The 23,778-nt window shown below is 42.8% G+C and overlaps 2 protein-coding genes across 6 annotated transcripts in view; one reads left to right on the top strand and one right to left on the bottom strand.

Annotated features, from left to right (window-relative positions):
• The first annotated feature begins 2,165 nt into the window (after nt 1-2,165).
• On the top strand, nt 2,166-23,530 carry Faa (fumarylacetoacetate hydrolase). The gene is made up of 12 exons (XM_050178295.3): nt 2,166-2,353; nt 6,665-6,775; nt 6,845-6,966; nt 7,745-7,794; nt 7,868-7,958; nt 8,062-8,159; nt 8,981-9,133; nt 11,440-11,646; nt 14,188-14,234; nt 19,858-19,959; nt 20,973-21,090; nt 23,370-23,530. Exons 1-12 carry the CDS (start codon nt 2,273-2,275, stop codon nt 23,444-23,446), a joined length of 1,257 nt encoding a protein of 418 aa, XP_050034252.2. The 5' UTR covers nt 2,166-2,272; the 3' UTR covers nt 23,447-23,530.
• The window catches only part of LOC126530961 (pyruvate kinase PKM-like), a 75,009-nt gene continuing 74,735 nt past the window's right edge, over nt 23,505-23,778 (bottom strand). For all 5 annotated transcript variants that reach the window (XM_055070887.2, XM_050178296.3, XM_050178298.3 and 2 more), the window contains exon 12: nt 23,505-23,650. In XM_055070887.2, the coding sequence (XP_054926862.2) occupies nt 23,596-23,650 (55 nt within the window). In that variant the 3' untranslated portion in view covers nt 23,505-23,595. The remainder of the gene's footprint in view (nt 23,651-23,778) is intronic.

The following is a 23,778-nucleotide window of genomic DNA, read 5'->3' as shown; positions in this document are numbered from 1 at the left end:
GCGGGTTTCCGTCAAACTCTTGCCTTTGCGTCGAGTTGTTGACAAATTCGACTTCGCCCTGCCATCTGCTAGCTGCCTGGTTAACTCAGATGGTAGAGCGGCTGCACCGGAAAGGCGGTAGTCCCGGGTTCGAGCCCCGGAGCAGGACGAATTTTTCAACTGCGAGGCTTTTCTTTCTAGGAACCCGTAGGGTTTCCTTTGTAGCAATTGCTACGAACGGGTGGATGTCTGATTTTGTATTTATTAATTTCTACATCCTGCACTATGCTAGGATCGGCAGAAAGTATGACATCAATTTCATTTCTTGTTTCACCATTAAGGCTTTTCCATATTAACTTTCTGTTGCTACGTTTCCTGAAAAAGGTGCTCATTATTCTCAGCATATTCCCTTCTACGAAGTCTACCAGCATCTCTCCTCTAGCATTTCTAGAATCGACGCCGTAGTTGCCAATTGTCTAAAAAAGAATTATGGGGTTTTACGTGCCAAAACAACTTTCAGATTATGAGGCACGCCGTAGTGGAGGACTCCGGAAATTTCGGCCAGCTGGGGTTCTTTAACGTGCACCTAAATCTAAGTACACGGGTGTTTTCTCACTTCGCCTCCATCGAAATGCGGCCGCCGCGGCCGGGATTCGATCCCGCGACCTCGTGTTCAGCAGCCTAACACCATAGCCACTGAGAGTTGCCAATTGCCTGTTCACCCACCTGCTTTTTCCTCATTTCTGCATTGAAGTCACCCATTACTACTGTATACCGAGTTTGCACTTTTCTCATCGATAATTCAACATCATCATAAAACTGATCTACTTCATCATCATCTTGACTGGATCTTTGAGCATAGGCTTGTACTACCTTTAATCTATACATCTTATTAAGTTTGATTACGACTGCTGCTACCTTCTCATTAATGCTGTAGAATTCGTCAATGTTGCCTGTTGCCCGCTATGTCCTTATGGATTATGAATCCTACCCCGTATTGGTTCTTATCTGGGAGATTTCTGTAGCAGAGGACACGGCCGTTAGTCAGCACTGTATGAGCCTCAACAGTTCTTCTAATCTCACTAAGGCCGATAATATCCCAAACAACGTCTGATAATTCCTCAAAGAGTCCTGCTAAGCTAGCTTCACTCAACAGAGTTCGGCTGTTAAAGGTTCCACAGGGTCACTTTCCATTGGCCATCTTAATTTCCATTAATATAGATAGTAGCATTTCCATTACCTGCGCGTGCTCTATATCAGCGCTTATATTTGTTACATAAAAAGCAATGGAAAAAAGAAACGTTCAGTAATGCGAAGCTCCCTGCCTGGAGGTTTATTTTCACCGAAATCTCGGACGTGTCCATAGCAACGCGAATTGTTAGGTTATTAACTCGATAGCATTGAGGGCCCCGCGTCTTTTCGCGAAATCATTCCGCACCACGCATATTTTACACGGCACTAAAGTTTATTGTACAAGCAACTAAAGAACGTAATTAAGACGTCTTAATTACGTTCTTTACAAAGTTATTCCTCGGAATTTTGAGAATGGTAGCCCACAAACAAATGTCATGAAACAAAACACCTACAGCGCATGCCTTTCATGTTAAGTATTCTCAGACTGAAATATCAAAAGTGCGAAACAATAACGGAAGATCGGCCCATGCAAGAGGTCGCGTTTCTACCAGAAAGCTCGCCTTCGTGCATAGATTTCGCCGCCAGCGTTTCCCAGTAAACATTACGGTTACATAAGATGTAGTTGCCCGAAATAAGCGTGAGAAGCAGTCAGGGGTCTTTGAATGCAATCGAGTTCCACTCGTGCTCGTCTCTTTTTGTTCCTGTCTAGCCGTTAAACCTCGCGCTTTCACGCAAGATATTTCAACGCCAGCTATCGTTCCAATCGTTTAAGCTACTAAATTAGAATAAGCATCCAAAAAAATATACGGCTACGATTTGTAAGCAAAGTAAGCAGCACATGGCGATAGGCAGCCGGAAAAGGCCACGTCGCGGACTAATCGCTGTTGGGTCAAAAGATGTCCTGCAGAGAGAGTGAACGCGACGACGACGTGGCCTTGACTGTAGTTACTTGATGCCCGAGACCAGTTCTAGCGCCTCGGGTCAAACATGCGATAAGGAGAGGAAGAGCAGACAGCAGCTGAAACGAGCTCCCCCCCCCCCCCCCCCCTCGCTCTCCTCTCGCATATTTGCTCCGGACGCACGCCACTTGCCTCTAGCAAACGACTCGACAACTCTGCTTGTGGCGGTTGAACCGACTGCTTCGTTCAAACGCTTAAACATGTCTTTTGTGCCTGTTCCTGAAAACTGCGACTTTTCGTACGCCAACCTACCGTACGGGGTCTTCTCTACGCCGACAAACGTATGTATACGTTGTCCCAAGAACGCATATTCATTGGCAAAGCGCGATATTCCGACCGGCGACGGCATCGCCGTCACACTTGAAGTTGCATGGCTGCTCCCGCGCCAGCACCCGACGGCTTTTCGTGGTCAGCATGATAGTCTCCAAATCTGCAGTTTTTACTTCACGGGCGTTGCGCAGGACGCTGTGCGGAGAGTTGAGCCGAGTTGGGCGTGCCGCGGAAGAAACACGCGATTACGGCGCCCACTGTCTGTGGGCACGAGAGGTCAGGTGGAATTTATAACAAAGGCGAACATATAACAAAGATATAAACGAAGATTTACAGCAGCACGCTTCGAAATACTGCATGAACACAAGTTGCGCATGCGCTGTCGTTTTACCGGTGGCTCTCTCACGTGAACGAGAGAAGGCGCGTTATTTAAACTTCACCGTCAAATAAAGTCCAGCTGCAGTGACCGTCTGATAAAGTAAATGGTAGGTGATCCATGCGAAAGCGCAGCGTGCGTAAAACCACATATGGGCATCACAGCACACGACATGAAGCACGCCTCTGACTTCAGTAGTTACATCACTTGGCGTTCAAATGTGGTTTACTTGCATACGGAGTGATCATTTTGAAGTTTTCCGGTCATTTAAAAAATCGCCTGTTGCACACAATATAATTAAAGTCCTTGAGCTGGATTATTCAGGGAGGCGGACACTGCTTGTACGAGAAATCGAAACACATATTCAACTAATTAAAGAAATTCACTAAAACTCCTTAATTACTTTATCACACATATTGCAATTTACGAAATGTAGCCAATGAGTTCGAAAGACTTATTCACTTGGAAGTAATTTCCAGAATGACATCAGTTTGGAGATATGCACTATCAAACTTGCCGTAAGAATGCCCTGTTGTTCCACTGACTTTTTTTAACCAAACGCTCTTTCATGCATTGAAGCACAAAAGTAACTGGAACGGCCATGTCTTTCGTGCAACACTTCGGGAGATATCTAAAAATTGGTGTCATCCTGGAGATTCAAGTGGACACATCTTGCAAACTCACCACCTACTATTTGTAAGTTGCAATACGTGTTGTAGAGTAATTAATTGACAAGTAAATTAGTGAACTCTAGTTAATTAGTCGAATATGTGCTTCGGTTTCTCATGTTATGTCTGCCTCTTCAAACATTCCTGCTCAAATACAATTATGCTATATGCCACAGGTGATTTTTAAAAATTCCGGAAAACTTAAGAATTATAACCCCGTTTAGAGTGATACTATATGTGTCTGTGTTAGCTCGTACCACCAGGTGCAGACAACTGCTCTTTTAAATTGAAGCTTGGGGCCGTTGGGCAAACATTACCACTTCTAGGCAGGCTTGTGACTCACTAAAAAAGAAGAAAAAGCATTGATGCAGTTATGTGACGGCCGTGTATCGCACGTTCTGCTCAGACAGATGTTGCTACTCTTGAACTTCAAAATACTGCAAGTGAAGATATTTCCTGTGGGCTCTGTGTAAAAAGAGGAGCATGACAACACTGTGCTGTGAAGGCAAAGGGAAATACTACATATACAAAGAAAACACAACTAAATGCATTGTATATATTCCTGATTCACTCACATCATCTTTCAGGGTTCAAATTTCAATAATATTGCACATTTACCAATACATGCAAAGGCTGCAGATCTGCCATCAAAGGCTGTTAGAGTTGGCATCTTTTCTAAGAAAGAAACAAGGAGAAGCTGACACCAAGAGAAGAATGGGAGGGCATGTGTTTGTGAAAAGTACTTCATGCAGAAATACATAATGACAATATGCAAAGTAATACTTTGCATGATTGAGATTTGTTGAAAGCCTTTATATGAATTTCAGTACTTTTCTAAAATCATTATGCTGTTATTGTAAATGCAAATTATTCATAAGACATGGTATATAACAACCAACCAAGCACTGCAGTCTGGATGACTGCAACATGCATGATAATATGCATTGCTAATATGCACATAAATATTTATTGCTCTTAATCTAGTTGTCACTATTGAATATAATATATCTGGCTTATGATTTAGCTGCTTTAAAGAGCTGCTTGTTTTATTTTATAACCTTTAAGAAATCACTGCACCTGTATCGCAGATAGGGGGATCGATGGTTCTGTTTTGCAATTTTGGATAGCACTACGGTGAAATGTTTAAGTGGGAATCAGTCGGCCAGGAATTAAGAATGTATTCAGTTGTCTGCTATGTATGAATGCCCAGCAGAGGGCTTGCAATGCAGCTTATAATATGTGCTGATTTAGGGAGAACCAGAAAACTGGCAAGTGATGTGCCGAAGCCGTGGACAAACTGACACCTGGCACCATCAGGAAAAAAACCGACTATGTGGCAGCCCTAAAGGCTCTGCTGTGATTGTGCTACTAGCAAGTGCTGTGCAAGTGGAATTACTTCTGAAACCTCTGGAGTTTGTAGGCACGCCAATGGTGCCAGTGTGCACGCATATTATATGCACAGAGCTAGCTAGAGGCCTAGGGCAGACGAATAGGAAAGGGGTAAGGGGATCCAGCCTTTCGCACCGCCAAGTTAACCAGCTCATTCAGCAGCGTTCAGGCTGGGCTTTTTGTCAGATCCTGGACTGAAATATCCTTGTGAGGTCATGCGGGCGCAACTGCTGCCACACTGATACTGAAAAAGTAATAAGGCAGCTGCTGAAAATTCAAGAGGAGGCATGCTGCACCTGGAGGCCAGTTTAACAGGGGGCCATCAATCAAGCTCTGTTGCCCATGTAATACAGGAAAACTATGGCGGCCTGTGCTCTTGAAAAAAAAAAGAGGCTGCCAGGTAAGGAAGACTGCTCCTTCCTATACCTGGGAGCACAGAAAGGAAATAGGTATTGTGTGCCCATTCTCTCTTACATCTGCATTGGTTTCAATGGTTAGAAATATGTCACCACACCGATAGGCCCAGTTCTTCTAGCGAAGGTTCTTTGGTGTGCTTTGTATGAAAAGTATGTGCGCAGCGCAGCACGTCATGCTAGTGAGACTATACTGGCTGGCTGAAGGTTGGAAACGCCAAACAGCTGAACAGCACGGCAGTATGGGAACTGTTGTGCATAGGCTGTGAAACACTTGGAGGAATATGTCTGTGGTGATGTGTGTAACACACTGTCACTTGGCACCATTTTGGTGTGTTTTCACAGAAGGTAGCAGTAATAATGTACCAGTTTGTTCAATGATCTCTAAAGCTCTCTAGTGGTATGCTTAAAATTGAGCCACTATAAAGCTTAACTCCACTAGAATCCAAGAGCTTGATTTGCTTTTTTTTATTTACTTATTTAATATGCTGTAGGCAAGTGGGGTTTAGTGTCCTTTGTATCACATGTCAGAAGTCAGGGGCACAAATGTTTTATTTAAGCAATGCACTTTGTCTGATTGGCTGTCAATAGATTACATGTCACAAACAAGACAACCAGCACTTTGAACAGGACTATGCATTTATTCCCGATGTGCGTAATTGAAATCTGTCATTTTATGATTGCTGATGAGGTGCTTGGAGCACATGCATACAAGGTTCCAAGCTATAATTTGTATCCATCTTCATGCACTTTGAGGATCTATGAAACACATGTGCTTACATACTATTAATCATCATCATCATCGTCATCATCATCATCCTGGTTACGCCCACTGCAGGGCAAAGGCCTCTCCCATATTTCTCCAAATACCCCGGTCATGTACTAATTGTGGCCATGTTGTCTCTGCAAACTTCTTAATCTCATCCGCCCACCTAACTTTCTGCCGTCCCCTGCTACGCTTCCCTACCCTTGGAATCCAGTCCGTAACCCTTAAAGACCATCGGTTATCTTCCCTCCTCATTACATGTCCTGCCCATGCCCATTTCTTTTTCTTAATTTCAACTAAGATGTCATTAACTGGCATTTGTTCCCTCACCCAATCTGCTCTTTTCTACCATTCAATGCCACTTTAAATAGAGAATTGTTATTTCTTACACAGCTGGTTGCTGATCAACAAGATTATGGTTACTGCGCAGTTTGCATGCTTGTGTCACTTCTTAGAGCGCACAATGTCAGCTATCTAAAATGAACAAGTTTGTTTAACCTAACATCGTTCAGCTACTGAGCACAGGGTCCCAGGTTCTGTTCCCAGGCACGGTGACTGCATTAAATGGAAGCAAAATGCAAAAGCTTTTATATATTGTGCCTTGGCTGCACTTTAAAAACTCTAGGTAATTGAAGCTGTACCGGATCTCCCAACTATGGCAAATGTGAGTTGCTTTAGGACGTTGCAACTTACCAATTAATATCTTGCAGAAAACGCCTCGTCCTGGTGTAGCTATCGGAGATTACATCCTTGATTTGACCGTGGTGAAGCACTTCTTCACTGGGCCCCACTTGAAACAATCGCAGCATGTGTTTGAACAGGTATGTAACAATGCTTGTAAAGATACATTGCTCTAAGGCAAAGGTTAATTTTACTGTGCTTTTCCATAGAAAACTCTAAATGAGTTCATGGCTTTGGGCAGACCAGCGTGGGTGGAAGCCCGACAGGTGATCCAGAAGTTGCTATCCAAGAATGAGCCAGTTTTGAAAGATGACATTGCTCTGAAAGCCAAGTAAGTATTGCTGTTTGTAGAAAAATGAATGGTTAACTACGCAGAACTGATTGTCTCACTACCATGCATTGCCTTTCTAAACCAAAAGTTCCTTCTTCTTGTATTGTTGTTGTTTTATTATTACTATTATTTGCAGCACAAAAACAAAGGGGTCAGTGACAGGTTGGCAACTGCCTCTACATGACACACCGAACACAACTGCCTCAAAAGTAAAGGCAGAAGAATTGCCTTGAATGAAAAATTAAGACTGAACAAAGATGCCAACATGTCCACCTGAGGTTTCGAAAAAGCACTCAACCAGTTTATATGCGCTCGACTTAGGTAGAACCAAGCTCATGAAAAACCTGAATCTATGACAGTTAGCGAACTGAAATAGAAAGAGAAAAATTTGCTGCAGGTAATCAGATGGTAAAAACAGCTCAAATGCCTTGTCTTTATTAAAAATAACACAGCTCCCCTTCTTCCAATTTTTATTTGTTTTTCCCTCACTGTACCTCATGCTCCACCTATTGCATAAAAAGCATGTCAGCATTTACCTAGATACCGTTTGCAAAAAAAATATCCTGCTCATCTTCTTTGCTTAGAAGGCTTCTGCATTCTCATTTCGTATTGCACAAGAGTGACGGTAGCAAACAACAAGAAGCTATTTTCATTACCTTCAGAATTAAACTGCTCTGCCTCTCTGCATGTCCATGTTGCGATGAGTTATGACCGACATTTCAAATTGCAAAAAAAAAAATATGCATACTGAACTGCAGTTAATTCTATTTTTCCCAAGGGCACTGGTCCCAATGTCACAAGCAACAATGCACTTACCGGCACAAATTGGTAAGCTGCATGGCATGTTGGACGCTTAGGGCAAACTGTACCCTCATTATTGTTTGTACATTTTGTTCACCAGGGGACTACACAGACTTTTATTCATCGAAGCAGCATGCCACAAATGTTGGCATAATGTTCCGTGGCAAAGACAATCCCCTGTTGCCGAACTGGTAAGAAAGAACGCTTGAATACTAAAAGTCCATGAAAGCCCGTCTTTAAGTTGTGGCAGTATAACACATGTGTGGCACTGAATTAAGGCTGACTGTTTTGCAGGAAGTACTTGCCTGTTGGGTACCATGGTCGAGCCTCTTCGGTTGTCGTCTCAGGAACTCCAATTCGTCGTCCCAATGGACAGACAAAGCCTGATGACAGTAAGCATCACATGTGATCATGTAGAGCTTGCGCGAAATGTGTCGTATCTCGATACAGTTCTATCAGCCATTCATCAATGCCCATTAGTGCCCACAGCCTTGTAAAATACAGGAAGTTTTTCATGTTAGTGGCTGGCCACTTTTCCAATTAAGATAAGCAAGTTCAGGAGGAACATGACAAATTGGAGGCTGCGAGTTCAAGTTTGACTTTGTGTTCTATGAGTGGCTAAAAATTCTGCCTTAATATATTACGTATTATATCACATGCTTCCATTCCTCCCCCTTGAATGTTGGGATTAGATTTACTGAATCACACGCGTTTCATGGCACTGGCCTTAACTAGTATTCTAAATACAGTCAAGTCCATATGATAGTAACAAAAGTAATTCAGAATGCTGTGTCTAAAGGGATATTGATGCAAGACAGCGATTCGTCTTCCTGTTTCAAGTAGGGCAGAAGGTGGCAAAAATGTCAACATTCACCAGCTGATGTGCAGCGTGGCCCCCCACACCTCCTTGTGACTATCTAAAGACTGTTGAAGAAATACTACAAATCATGCCTATGGAGCTAAGAAGAAATTCACCCATGGCATATGTTCTGTCCTTTAGACAGCAGTACATACAGGAGCAGCACCACTACAGTCCTTCCCATAATTTCTCTACAGTGTGCTCTATAGGCAGCACTGGCCCTTTCAATGTCTTCCAAATGCATGCTTCAAGTATTGTATGGAATTCGTGGCATTATATGGAATGGATTGTATTGTATGGATTGTATGGAATTTGTGGCATTTCACAGATTATTTTTCTTTCTTTTTTATATAGCCAAGCCTCCTATGTTTGGACCATGTCGGTTGATGGACTTTGAGTTGGAGATGGCATTCTTCGTTGGTCCAGCTAATAAGCTGGGTGATCCAGTCCCAGTGCAGCAGGCTCACGAACACATCTTCGGAATGGTGCTCATGAATGACTGGAGTGGTAATATTTAATAAGTGTAAATTTCTTACCTAGCAAAAATGCAAATATGTATAAGAGTTTATGTTCTAGCATAATTTTTTATTAGTTGCAAAAGAGTGCAACACTGGGCTTGTTGGTATTGCACCTTGTAGTGGAAACAGCACGATAAACGAGGGCCGAGACACGCAAAACACTCGTTGACTATCAACTGGTGGTTTTATTGAATAATTTGCTGTCTTGCTTTTTGTTTGTAAGTGCCTTCAGTTTGCCTGTGTAATACATGCAGCTTGTGTTAGTTGCCGTCTGACCGTAGTTCTTGCCCAATCTTGTGCCTGATAAACTTTCAGCCCTACAGATGTTTTTGTGATGTTGATTATCGCCCTTGCTTCCCACTTTCTTATTGTTCATATTCTTGTTCATCTGATGAACCACCAGCTGATAGTCGGCACTCATAATGTGTGTCTCAATTGTTCGTACTGTTTCTGCTCAAAGATGTCTTAGTTTTCATTTTTGTATTGGTGCCTATACAGTGTGATGGTGCTTGCTGATAGATTAATAAAAATATGTCTTAGGCCCACCGTCAATTAGGACTGCACAGATAAAGCCTTCCGGCCTCGTAAATTGTAGTAAAAGACTAAGGTCATGCATATTTGTGTTGTAATTTGTATTGGAATTTGAACTAAATGCCAGTTGGCCCCAGTAGGTTTCAAATGGAAGTCACTGTTTGAGTAGTGCCTGTGAAACAAAACAGTTAATAATAATAGAATAATTTTAATTTAAGTCCGCAAATAAGAGATTTTTGTAGTTTGGTATGATCAGCAGAGAGCATTTAGATTTTCTATGAAGCTAAAAATTTGCCGTAGAACTTTACATCTTTGTCTTGAACTGGCACTACTTGGTAACCCAAATTTTTGCTTATATGTGAATAGATATTAGCTTGTGTGAGATATTGCACATAGCGAAGCAATATATTGAAGTGAATTGCCATTGCATGCATGTTTGTGCATATTGAGTATATTCACAAGTTTAGTGCCATACATTTGACGGACCTATTGGGGTCAGTGGGTCCCATTGAATATCTGAATATATTATTGAACTGGGGATTGGTTGCCAGTTCTCCCTATAATATCTTTTAAACTAACAGGGTATTAGTTGTCAATAACCTTATATGGTAATTGTTTTGCTATTGTAAATTTCGCTAGCATTAAGGTAAAAGGTGAGCAAGCTGCAGTTGACACACTTTCAGAAACAGTTGATTCACTGGAAGCTTGTTAAGCCCCTTTACAGTGAACAAGGCTATGTGGAGAAAAAAAAGAAGCCAATTCAGTTTCAATCCTCGTTAAAGACACATGCATGGAATACCATACCTGAGTAAAAAATATAACACTGTGAATTGTGCTACTGGTATTAGCATAAAAAGAAGCAACATTGTTCATTTAACTTCCTAGTTGCAGCACGTCACTGTTTGCGGTAACTAAGTTACAGGAAAGTTAAAAGCATTTCACTTGGGTTCATATTCTCGCACAATCACTCTCAAGGATACTTTCACTTTCGCTAGATTTTCGCGACCAGTGCCAGACACATTGCTGTCTGCAACCGACAGCATTCTTGACACAGTACTGAGCATGCTGTTTCAGTGCTGTCCCAGGAATGTTTTTGCCTATAGATGCTTACATACCCAGTGCTAGTCACACACGTTATGTTGCTAAGAAAATTTTTGAGGTGTGACATTCCTAAAGCTGTAGCCATACTTCAACTTCAGCATACTTCTGTGGTAGTAGCCATACTTCAACAAGGGAACTTGTACAGTCACATTTCAAAGTGGACATTCAAGTTCTTAGATTGGTTAAGCATAGTCTGTATCTGTAAATTATGATCGGTTTCATATAGATAAGTACATATTGTGAAATCTTATGTGAGGACCTCCCCCCCCCCTCATCCCTACAGTACAATTTGAGAGGGAAGGAGAGGGAATGCTTACTTACAGGAAAGGGAAGAGAAGAGCTATCTGAGCTAGAATCCTTCAGCCAGCTGTCCTGTACAGGGTGAAAGAAAAAATATTGTATGCGTGACTTCTGGTAACAACTGGATCTTGTAAGTCCGATGCCAGTACCTCAACAAGCTTGGAATTGCACATTAGCAGCCGGCCAGTCCTCTTCCAACATATGTCCATTCTATCCTGCACATACAGATGTGTTATGGTTTAACAATCAGCCGTATCGCACGCTTTTTTAATAAGCATGGTATTTGTGCACGCTTACATTCAGCAATCTTGCAACATGTGTAAGTTAGATTCACACATTCTGCTTTTAATTCACTGTGTGCAGCACGCGACCTGCAGAAGTGGGAATATGTGCCACTGGGCCCATTCACGGCCAAGAACCTGGGCACAACCATCAGTCCTTGGGTCGTTACTATGGAAGCTCTTGAGCCATTCCGCTGCGCAAATGTGTCTCAAGACCCAGCTCCGATGCCCTACCTGACTCATTCAGATGACTACAACTTTGACATCAATCTCCAAGTGGACATTAAACGTGAGCGGACGTTTTTTAACCTGTGAACTGTCCTGTCTGAAGTTGGGTTAAATGAACCAGCAAGGCAGCCTCGTCGTCAACACTGAGCAAACATTGTTCACGAGCACTGTGCCTGGACCATGTCTAACCACCTGTAAGGTACTTTCTTGAATGGCTGAAATAAGAGAAAAAAATAGCATGCAATATCTTTGTTGACTGATGTGATTAGTGGCTAGTAAATTGACTAGCATCATCACCATGACTTTGCACAGTAGGCTGTCACTACTTATTATTATACAATGAAATGATTACACCAGGCTAAGAGTGCTCGCACATATCTCCTGTCAGCATCATGATGCTGGGTTAATCCTCAATTTTTTGCTCTAGTTAGGCAACCACAAGTTGGATGCTAAGGTCAGCTGCTTTTTGGATTATGCCAATGAATTACATTCTAGTCTCTCGTTGCTTTGTAAGGGGTGCGGAGTGGCATTTTGGTTCACGTACAACTCCTCAACCTTGCCCTCCAGTGCAACATTCTCATCTCCTTATCCTCACCTCCCTGCTTAATCAAAGTACCAGTTAAGTCAGTATGATCAAAGATCATATGGAGAATAAGATCATGGGAAGGAAACGTCAAACAGACACTGTAAATCTATACGCTTCGAGCCATACTAGACATTTGCCGAGGACAACTGCTACTGACCTCCTTTGCAGGCACTAGTGGCATAGCGCATTTAGCTGTGAGGTTGATCTATTGAGCAAACGAAGAATTGGCATCATAATGTTGTTCATTAACTTTACAAAAGCTAGGATATCAACAATTTGCAGTATGAACCTGCATACCATTGGCACGCAGTTTATCATATTTACGAAAAATACTGCTCTCCTGGAATTGAGAGTAGATATAAGCATGAAATGGCTACCGGCAAAGCAGATTGGTTGTAGATGATACTAGCCACAACCTTAAAATGGGTGTAGTGCATGTCTGGGTGTAGTGCACGTCTGGTACACCGAAAGTGCCATGGACCTCACGGACCGCTGGCGTTGAAAATATCACAGGCAACTCTGTCTTGGCGCTAAAAGATTAAAATCAAGTGTACAGTGCCCTGTATCTGCCTTTTGGGCGTCGCTATTGGAAATGACAAGTAAAACTTCAGCGTAATGAAAGTTCCAGCTTCAGTAATATTGTGAACAAACATTTGGAAGAATGCGGAAGCAATATCTCGTGTAACTTGTTTGAGAAGTAACTAGCATATGTAATGCGGTCTTGACTGGTTGCCCGGATGGTCTTGTTCTCACAACTTGCCCGGATGTTTTCGTTTGAGTGCCCGGATAACAGCTCTAGCTCTAGCTCTAACTCAAGGTCACTTGAAGGTCGCCAACAATGGGAGCTAAAAGCATTTCATGCTTTAATGGGGGAAAACGAAGCTTCACTGATTTCTCCAGCTCTGAGCTCGCTTACTGTGACAGCAGTTTCTTCCACTACTGAAACTTCTCCACTATTGTGTTAACTCCACCAACTGCATGCAATGACACCATAATGACACCAACATGTCACTGAAACAATAATGATGATAACTGTGCTGGCATTATGACAGTTCACTAGTTGACATCAGACATGAGCAGTGAAGAGTCAAACACAGGTGAGCTGAACACTCAGAATGACTACTGCACTGAAAGCTGCACTGTGAACTGCTGCATAGTAGTACACCACCTATGTTGCATGAGCATTTCATTTGTTGTTGCATCCGAAGTGAATATGTGAGTGCCACCACTCTACAGATTTATAATGTGTGCACAACAAACCCCACACAAACTGCCAAGCATGCAAGTTGCACAATAGCTCAGTGGCAGTGGGGTAGCCTGGGGTTGGCACACCGGACACATTCCCCGCACCCCCTCATCCTTCCCGGTGCAAGTGCATGTCCCCCCCTCCCCACACCCAAAAAAAATATTTCTGGCTGTGCCACTACTCAGTGGTAAGTGCCTCTGGCTCCCAACTGTACCTTGCTGCAGCGGCAAGAGTCTAATCCCCAGTGGCGAGTTGGGTGAAGTTTAACTAGTTTTCCTTCGGCATAAAGCGAGGGTGTGGACTTGTCATGGTAACACCACCATGACAACACGATGACAACGGTAGCATGATGACAATATTGTGGCTAATGAAATGGATCGACAGAAAGGCAGCAAACCCAGTTTTGAGCTAACTGCTGTTGTCACAAACATTTGTATGACGTAACCACAGCCTCATTTTGCTGAAGGGCTGGGCTCAGTGATGTTATGATAACCAGACACAATACGGCTCTTGTTCACTGCTATATGTTCTTAAACTTGCCCAGGCACACTGAGAAAAAGAAAAAGGATATTTATTTAAGGAAAGACTTCGAGGTCAGCTTGAAGTAAAGCAAGAAAACTCCTCTAGCTTTTTATTCTGCATGGAGAAAATTAGAGAAGAAAAGGAGTGATGTGAGGAGAGGGTAGTAGGGCATGAATATATAAAAATGCTTGGAATATGTACAAAAGCCGACAACTGACTTTTTAAATACCTTTATTTTTTCTCAACAGCAAAAGATGCTGCAGCAGTAACTACTCTGTGCAAGTCCAACTTCAAGGTAAGTCACTTCAACTTGATTATCCAAGGTGGTATTGCAAAATTAATGCCTGTGTTGCAGTCTTGACACTGAATGGCTTCTCAATCGCTTCTTAATGTCTTCTGAACTTGGCAAGCTCCTTCGTGCCAATGAAAAACAAACACTGTCAAACAAAGTGAGTTACTTACCATGTAATGAACTCTGTGGCAATCATTTCATGTACTGAAGCACCTACAACAGCATAATAGCTCAGGTTAGTTAAAATAGGTTTAACAATAACAGTGCCCAATGTCCATCAAGACTGGATGCGGAATAGTTCTCTAAGTCATGTAATGTCCTGCCTGGTGTAAAAATGCTTCATTTTGCTTGTAAAGCTTTTGCATGCGCATTATTTTAAAGCATTTGCCTCTTCCTTTGATTTTTGCACTGCTGCTGCTGCTGTCTGGCACACCACTTTGGGGGGTACTCCTCATGTCTGAGATTTCATTGAAGTGCACATAAAACGGGGACAAAAATAGAGAGGCAGACAGGACGGTGCTTGGCTTCAATCGGATCTCAAACATGAAACCAACTAGCCCACTTATTGCAATATTTTAGGGGGTGGTTCAGAGCGTGTATGTACCTGGCAGGAGTGCGGCAGAGAGGACGATAGGAGGGACTTGTTCGGACCTTTCCATCGCATTGCCACAATGCCGTCAGAGCTCCGTGGGTGTTGCAACAGTACCCTCTAAACTGTTGTAATTATCTGTGAGCCACCCGCAAAAGCACTGCAGGAGCAGGAGCTACAGGAAAGACGATAGGAGGGACTTGTTCGGACCTTTCCATCGCATTGCCACAATGCCGTCAGAGCTCCGTGGGTGTTGCAACAGTACCCTCTAAACTGTTGTAATTATCTGTGAGCCACCCACAAAAGCACTGCAGGAGCTGCAGCGCTTATCTCTGTACTAACGTGCAATGGTACAGACGGGAGGTAGAATGGTCGAGAGGAGGTAGCAAGAGGAGGCAGTGAATGGGTAGAACTGACGCAGTCACAAAACGAGTTACTAACAGCCTTGCAACTCTTCGCTCGTAAGGGGAAGGGGGGATAAGATTCTTAGCGTTGGGGAAAAGGGAAAGGGCATATGTGTTGTAAAGTATGTGGCGGTTTGTATACGTGGGGGGAGTGCAAGAGAGGGAAAAGGCAATGAGAAAGCGAGGAATCTCTACCACAAAACACGGCAGCAGTTGCACACAAATTGGATAACTTAAATTCAAGGTATGGTATACTTTATGTTTCTGCTATTTGTGAAAAAAAGTGTGCATTTGTCATGTGGACAACAGCCGCAGGTTGTGCAGATGCAAAACTGCATTAAAGCATTGCAGTGTCTAGAGGTCACTACAGAAGCAGCCACCCATCAAATGAACACTTCTGTACTCGCCGTGGTAGCCTTGCGACTTTGGCTTTGCTCGAGGTCACAGGTTTGGTCCCAACTGCGGCGGCTGTATTTGAACTGGGACAAAATGCAAAATCGCTCGTGTACTTTGATTTAAGTGCCTGTTAAAGAATTCCAGGTGTTCAAAATTAATTTGGAGGGCCCACTACCCTGTGCCTCGTAATCAGATTGAGGGTTTGGCACATAAAGCCCCATTTTTTAAAATGTTTAACAGTTCTGCCAGTATAAGATGTGCCATGCACGGCAATGACAGCGCTAACCTTCTCTCAGACTATGAACAATGACGCACAACAACGCCTTATGCAAACATATCTCACAGTGTGTTCTGTGTACTACGTAGACAAACAAACATAAGTGGTGCATGCTAAGTAACGTTTAACATCAACTTGCCACTCTCGTATTGCACTAAATGCTGAAGAACTCAACATAAACAGCACAGAAAGCTTCACTTACATCGATTTCCACAACGCATGGGATCCACCAAATTTTTTTTCTGCTTTCTTCTTTAAGTCTGTCCAAGAACCTATATGTATATTGCAACATGTATTGGAAAAATGCGAGCTCACAAGTCAGAAGCATAGGTGACATTTCAACCAACAGAGTGTGTCAGAAGCCATTCAAAGTTTTACAGCCAGATAAAAAACAGATTGAAATAAAGAAGAGATGGTTTGTGTAGTCCAAAAGCAGAAAAAAATTATGTAAAGAGGAAAGGATCTTTAGCATATATATGCAAACATAGAGTTTGCCTGGCTTCATTGGCTGTTCCCTTCATGTGGTTCTCCCTAACTAAAAATCGAGCCTTTACAATCCCCGTTTTCTTCTCGTTCATTGCATGATGAGGGCCTCGACATGGCAGCCTTGATGTCACGAGGTAGCATATGAGGGTTCATTTACTATGTGGCACCTTTGCTGAAAAGGGTGCTCCACATCTACTGCCATGGCCATGAGTGGCACGGGCCAACGCTCCCAGGTCTAACTTTGTACACATAGGGTGATATCCAAGACAGCTAACAGGAGGATGGCCACCGCGGTAGCTTAATGGTAAAGCACGGCAAGTTTAATGCGGAAGATGCAGGTCTGGCTCTTGCTTACAGCAAGTTTTCTTTTCCTTTTCCTTTTTCACTTTGATTTTCTTTATCATTTCTGCATTTCACTTAAACATACCAGTTAACTTCCTCTATGCTTTCTCTGGCTTCATTGTCTGTTAACTTCATATAGCTGTAACTAACAAAAATTTGGCAGACTCAACTGTAGTTAACATCTATGTCATGCGAAGCCTTGTGCAAATCATTACAGCGTGAGACGCCCTCATATGTCAAGTTCATGGAGCCCTTTTCCTATTGTCTACTGTTAAAGACGTTCAGCGAGCAAACAAACGTTTTCCTTGCCATGTTCTTCGCTACCGCACCTAAACATTCAGACACATCTAAGCTCATCGGAAATAGCACACAACACCGGAATAAGGTTCCGCAAGAGCGAAAGTTGACACTCATTTCATGGGGCTACCTGCCGTGGTTTCTCAGTGGCTATGGTGTTAGGCTGCTGAGCATGAAGTCGCGGGATCGAATCCTGGCCACGGCGGCCACATTTCGATGGGGCAGAAATGTGGAAACACCTGTGTACTTATATTTAGGTGCACGTTGAAGAACCCCAGGAGGTCGAAATTTCCGGAGTCCTCCACTATAGCGTGCCTCATAATCAGAAAGTGGTTTTGGCAGTAAAACCCCATAATTCAATAATTTCATGGGGCTATTCAAGATTCAAGGCCACGCATTGGCACTGCTCACACTCAATCCTCGTGGTCCCGTCAGTGGCCACCAACTGACGTGTCTGCTACTTCCCATCCTTGACTGCAAATGGCATTAGTTGTCTGCGCGTTGACCCACGAAATGGTGAGACAAGAGGAACTGGCTTGACTTGGAGAACAATGTTTGATACTGAAATCGAGCTCCTAGGTTCCCCTTATTCTTTTCACTAATTATATTAAGAACAGCGACGGATGAGAGCGAAAACCCAAGAGGCCTGCAGGGATTTCCAGATGCTCTCTTTAGCTGATGATAAGTCTTCCGAGATTGTTCAAGTCTGCTGAAGTTTACATGAATATCGTTAGAAACTTTAGGACAGCTTCATACGAGTGGCTGCGGTGCCTGGCTGCCGTACCAAGCTTCATTGCAACTTGATAGATAATTACAACCGTTTGGATTTTACCACACACTCTGCTGTGCCTTCCTTCAGTGCCTATGCAAAGCCTATTTTGTTCCTGCAACGTTTCGCATTAATGTCTTGTTATCTGCCTGTGGCAATTGATTGACAATTGCCCACAGGCTCCTCGCCTATTAGCACGGATGAGCTTTTAGCACTCGATGCTACCACGTACACATGTGGCACGCAACAACAAACTTGTGAAGATAGACAGGAGAGGACAGCACAAGCTTCCACTGGCAGTGCTTTTAAAAGCCGATGCTGCAAAAAAACAAAGAACCCAGCAAGAGTCTGGCAGAAGCAAAATTAACGGGCCTTGAGGCACACGTTTGAAGTAAAGTGGCAGGCACTGCCGCTTATAGGTTAAACCTCGATGTAACGAAGTACTTAACTTTTCATAACCTTCTGTCCATAGAACACCATAGAACACCATGTATTTAGAACCTCAATATAACGAAGTGTTTGTGTGTAATTTCAATAAAATGAGATTTCACTACCACCGAGACAATAAATGGAAACTTTCGCAGAAGCAGATGGTTAAGCGTAGTTATAGGTGCATACGCAGCCATGCACGGTGCTTTATTTGCCGTATGTACAAAAATTGGGCGTGAAGAGACAGCGTGGCATCATGTCAGTTGTTTTCCCGCGCATCCTTATTGGTGGTTGCGTACCCTCGAGTTTTGGTGGCCCGTTGGAGCGAGAGGCAGACGAAGCATTCGCTCCCCGCTGCCGGCGCCTTTCCCGGTATGACCCGCCGTGGTTGCTCAGTGGCTATGGTGTTAGGCTGCTGAGCACGAGGTCGCGGGATCGAATCCCGGCCACGGCGGCCGCATTTCGATGGGGGCGAAATGCGAAAACACCCGTGTACTTAGATTTAGGTGCACGTTAAAGAACCCCAGCTGGTCGAAATTTCCGGAGTCCCCCACTACGGCGTGCCTCATAATCAGAAAGTGGTTTTGGCACGTTAAACCCCATAATTTAATTTTTCCCGGGATGGGCAACGCTATCAGCTGCGGAGGTGGAGTGCACATGAAAGCGTGGCTGGCTTCGCTTAATTTGTAGCGCCGAGAAGGTATTGTCGACGTACGTGGCATGAAACCGTATCATTTTACGCTGGCTCCCAAATTTGCCAAAATGAATCGAGTTCTCCATCAAATTTGCTTTTTTCGATTGCCTGATAATTTAGAAAATTCTGTGGCCCCTTTCCGTGTAAGAAAAATAGATCGGCGACTGTACTTGTTTGCATAAAAGGTCGAATTTTAATACAAAGAAATTTCAGTATAACGAAGGAAATTGCCGATTTTACCGACTTCATTAGATCAAGGTTTAACTGTAATAGTTATGACATTGCAATCTTCTTTCTTATTCTTTGTTTCTAAATGGGAAATATGGATATATTTTAGAACTTGGGCTGTTGCTTTTTTAATCTGTTAAGCAGGAAGATGAAATGACAAACAGAATGCTTAATGAATTACTGTCAACAACATATCTAATCTACAAGGGCTGCCAGCAGTCACCACCATATGCTGAATTGGTTGGAGCAAAATATGGATTTCTTAAGTAAATTAAAGTGTTAAATATCCTAAGGAGTTGAGACATCAAGTTTCATACCACGCAGTAAACAGACATCATATCCTCATACTATATTGCACATGCCACGGCGGCACAACTTGCTGTTGTGCTGCTAAGCACGAGGCCACAGATTAAATTCTCAGCCACAGCAGCCACCTTCTTATGGGGGCAAAATGCAATGACCTTCTCGCACCATGCTTTAGTTGCACATTAAAGAACCCCAGGTGGTCAAAATTTATTTGGAGCTCTTGACTACGGTGGCTCTCATATTCTTATACTTACTTGGGTACATTAAACTATGCCGCATTCTGTCATTCTGCATTGTGGGACTCTTTATGCATAGCTAATAGCAGCACAGACTTATTTAGGCATAAGATAGTACCGTAATGCATGTTGCTGTTGTGATAAACAATTAACTAAGAATTCTGTCATTGCAGCACATGTACTGGACTATGAAACAGCAACTGGCTCACCACACCGTAAGTGGTTGCAACCTGAAACCTGGAGACTTGCTGGGCACTGGAACCATTAGTGGACCGGTAAATATGCAGTTGTCCTTCACTTTTGCAGCCTGTGCATAGGGCTGTGCATAGGAAACTTTGTATTGGACATGCTCGGAGCATTACACCTCCTGGTGTCATAGCAAGATTGGTGGCGTGGAAAAAAATCTGCACAAGTGACAACAATGGTAATGAGAATGAACTTACACTGCATTTGTAAATTATAACCTTCTTGTACACGGCTTTTGCTTTCGGTGCGGCAATGGTGCAGAGAGTGAGGATACTGGTGCCTTTATTGATGCCTGGATTGCAAGTTGTGCAATGTTTGCTTGTAAATGGAGTTGCCGATTGCCAACGAGGCATGAAAGTCTACTGACCCCTATTTTCTTGTTTATGCACTCGCATTAAATTTCCTATCTTTGCACCAGCCAGTCCTACAATATGCCCGAGTTACTTACATTAGCGCGTCAACCATTACACTTGGCAGTGGTATTCGAAATGGAAGCAGGCATTTCAGTGGTGGGCAAGCAGCTGTTCCATTACTTCTTTGTTGCTCCTCCCCCTTCAGCCTTCACAAGCAGTTCAATTGCTCATGAAATTTACTACTATTTGCGCAAGTGGCTGCAATCTCAGGAATGCTGCTTGCATAAGGTGCTTGAAGCAGCACAGAACACAAAATATAGCATTATAGTACACGTTACCCCACTAGACTCTTCAAACTTTCGGTGTATGTATGCTGTCATGGTATTTAATACCAAAAGTGCAGCCAGTGAGAAATGAAAGAAAAAGGAATGATCTGGAGTATGTGAGTGCTACTGCAGTGTCAATTAATATTTGAGGTGAATCTTTTGAGACTCCTTCACCGCATCTTTGCGGTCGAATTTTTGGGCACTGTTGCTTCTGGGCGCACTGCTTAAAAGATGTGCACAAGTGCCAATTTTATACTTGTTCGTTTCACCGTTGGCTAGATACAGCACACGAAATGAAGTGACGGCCCTATAAATGCTCTTAAGCAGTATGAGTTGCATGCTTTGCTGCTGCTCCGATTTCAGACTGAGGACTCTTACGGTTCGATGCTCGAGCTGTGCTGGAAGGGAACGAAGCCTATTCCCCTGAACAATGGAGAAACAAGGACATTTTTAAAAGATGACGATGAAGTTATCCTGAGCGGTAAGCATAACAAACCAATACATTCACTCTGTGTCATGTACGTTTTTTAACAGTCAGTTGAGAGAGCAGCAGAGCCAAGTACAACATGTCTATGTGGAAGTTCACAATTGCATCACTTAACTGTGAGACTTCCACAGACCTGCCAAACTTAGAATTCAAAAAACACTACAATGGAAAACAAAAACTAAAATTAATTTAAAATTACTAAAGATCATTTGTTTATTCAGCATGTTTACTGTTCAGCATGTTTACAGCATGCTGGAAATAGGCACATTGCTCTACATTAGTCGCAACAAAAATGATCTCTGCCTCAGACAAGCAGAGATGTTTACTAAATTTTTAATGGAATATTCATATACCAGCTGTCGAAGATTCGGTTGCAATAAGCATTGGTTATATCAAATGATGTCACTGCTGCATGTTATACGTCCATAAAATCAATGCGTCAGAAAAATTGGGCCATAAAGAATCACTCAGCCAATGCATTTGTCTTTCTTTTGAAGTTGTTCTTGCCCTAAACTATACGTAAATGAGAAATTGTTAAATATTCCTGTCACTACGACAATTGTAAACACGCACTAAAAATTGGTCATTTTACAATAAAATCGTAAAATTTGGTAGGTATGCTTCTAGTATTTGATGAGCAAACATGTAGTAAAGTCCTGCATATTGAACCAACAATATCAGGGGAACTTTTAAAGGGGTCCTGAACTACACGTCGGTCTTGATGAAAAAAAATGCAGTTTGTGGATAGCATACACTAGTGTGAACATCTCAGCCAAATTTTGCAGTCGTGTACAGCGCATGGAGCTCGCAAGCAGAGTGCAAAGTCACATATTTCTCGCACTCTTTTTTTTTTTTTTTTTCAAATGAGGTATTTCCGTTGCCCACTTCAAAGCTGCCAGCGGCTTACATATGTGGTCATATGCAAGTTTCTCGTGGTCAGCTGCTACTTGCCAGGGTTGCTTAGTGGCATTGCGCTGCCAAGCACAAGGTTGCAACACAATGCATTTCAACAGGGGCATTTCAGTGGGTGCAAAATGCAACGACCCCCATGTACCATGCAGTGGGTGGTACCCAGGTGGTCAAAACCAAAGGTTACAGCACAATGCATTTCAATAGGGGCACTTCAATGGGTGCAAAATGCAACAACGCCCGTGTACCATGCAGTGGGTGGTCAAAATTAATTTGGAGCCCCCCACTATGTAGTGCCTCATAATCAGATCATGGTTATGGCACGTAAAACCCCAATTTCAATAGACAGCTGCTGTTGGCTGACAGCCGACATCAACAAAGTATATTTATTGACGCAGTTTAAAGGGACACTAAAGGCAGATATTAAGTCAAGCTAAAGTGATAGATTAGTGCTCATGAATATCATTGCGAACAGAGCCTTAATAATCAATAAATTGAGGCAAATGCATAACACAATCAGAGAATCCCTTGGGACTTGAAATGACGAAAGCACTTCAGTTAAATTCCGTCACTAGTACTCAACCACTCGTTGCAAAAAACATCCTTGTATTGTATTAAAGACAAAATAAACTGCTACTTGTCCAGTTCTAGTTCATTTTGAGAAAAAAACTCATTGGAATTACCCCCGACAATGATGTGGGTGGTCGAAAGGTTTCGTTGTTGCTCTACTCCGCGCCACCCACTCTAAATGACGTTTCGGTAGTATTGTTATGTAGTGCTGTGCTGGTTTTGCCAGCTTGCAAAACTTGCACAAACTGCAAGTAACAGAGAATAACCTCCGTGGGATGTCGCGGGATACCCAAATGGTCTGAGACTGCACCTTAGTTGCAGTTGCAGATTAAGCTATTGCAGAAATAAGTTGCAGAAATAAGCTATTGTAGGTTACACAGGGCATGATAGTAGACACACCTTGCAAGGACAGATTGTTCATCCATCTTTGAGAAAATAGCAGACATCGAGATTAGTGCATTTGAAAAGTTACTAGTGAGTAAGAGTAATGCAGCAATGTTTTCATGTCAAGCACACGAAAGGAGAGTAGTCACTTTCTTCCAGTTTTGCAACTTGCCAAGGCTGTATTCTGGATTGACCGCATTTGGAATCCTATTGGCCAAGCCACTGGGTGCAACCAGTGCTACTCGGTCGTGTAAAGTGATCAGTCAAGAATACGGCCCTCGTTTCAAGCTCTTTGAAGTAGAAGTGAGCGCATGCTAGAGGCTTCTCCTGTGCTTCAACAATTCCTCGCTGCACAGTATTAATTCCTGTTCCATTTACACAGCATGCAAAACAGCCATTTTTTCATGCAGGTTATTGCCAAGGACAAGGTCACCGTGTTGGATTTGGAGAGTGCAGAGGTGTCGTACTGCCAGCGCATCCCCTTTGAGAATGCAAGAATATGGAAATCTGGGTTCAGTAAGCAAGCAAGCATGCCAAGCAGGGAATGTGGCAATAAATACTTTTGCATTTATTTGAGATTTTTTTTTAGATTTTGTCGAGCATGCAGGTCTGGAAGCAGGCAGAGCTGGATCTGGATCACCCCATATTTTCTCCCTCAATACCCTCGTAAAGTCTGTTTTCAGGGACATACCTGTAATTTGAGAAAATGCACATTAATGCCATTGTGCATTTAACATGTGAAGCTTACAATTTAATTATAACTACAGTGATGAAAGCAAAGATTTTTATTAGGCAGTACAAGAAACATTAATGTTGCAG

The sequence above is a fragment of the Dermacentor andersoni genome, chromosome 5 (genome assembly GCF_023375885.2).
Source record: "Dermacentor andersoni chromosome 5, qqDerAnde1_hic_scaffold, whole genome shotgun sequence".
In the NCBI taxonomy this organism is placed as follows: domain Eukaryota; kingdom Metazoa; phylum Arthropoda; class Arachnida; order Ixodida; family Ixodidae; genus Dermacentor; species Dermacentor andersoni.
This window is presented reverse-complemented; position numbering and strand designations above follow the sequence as displayed.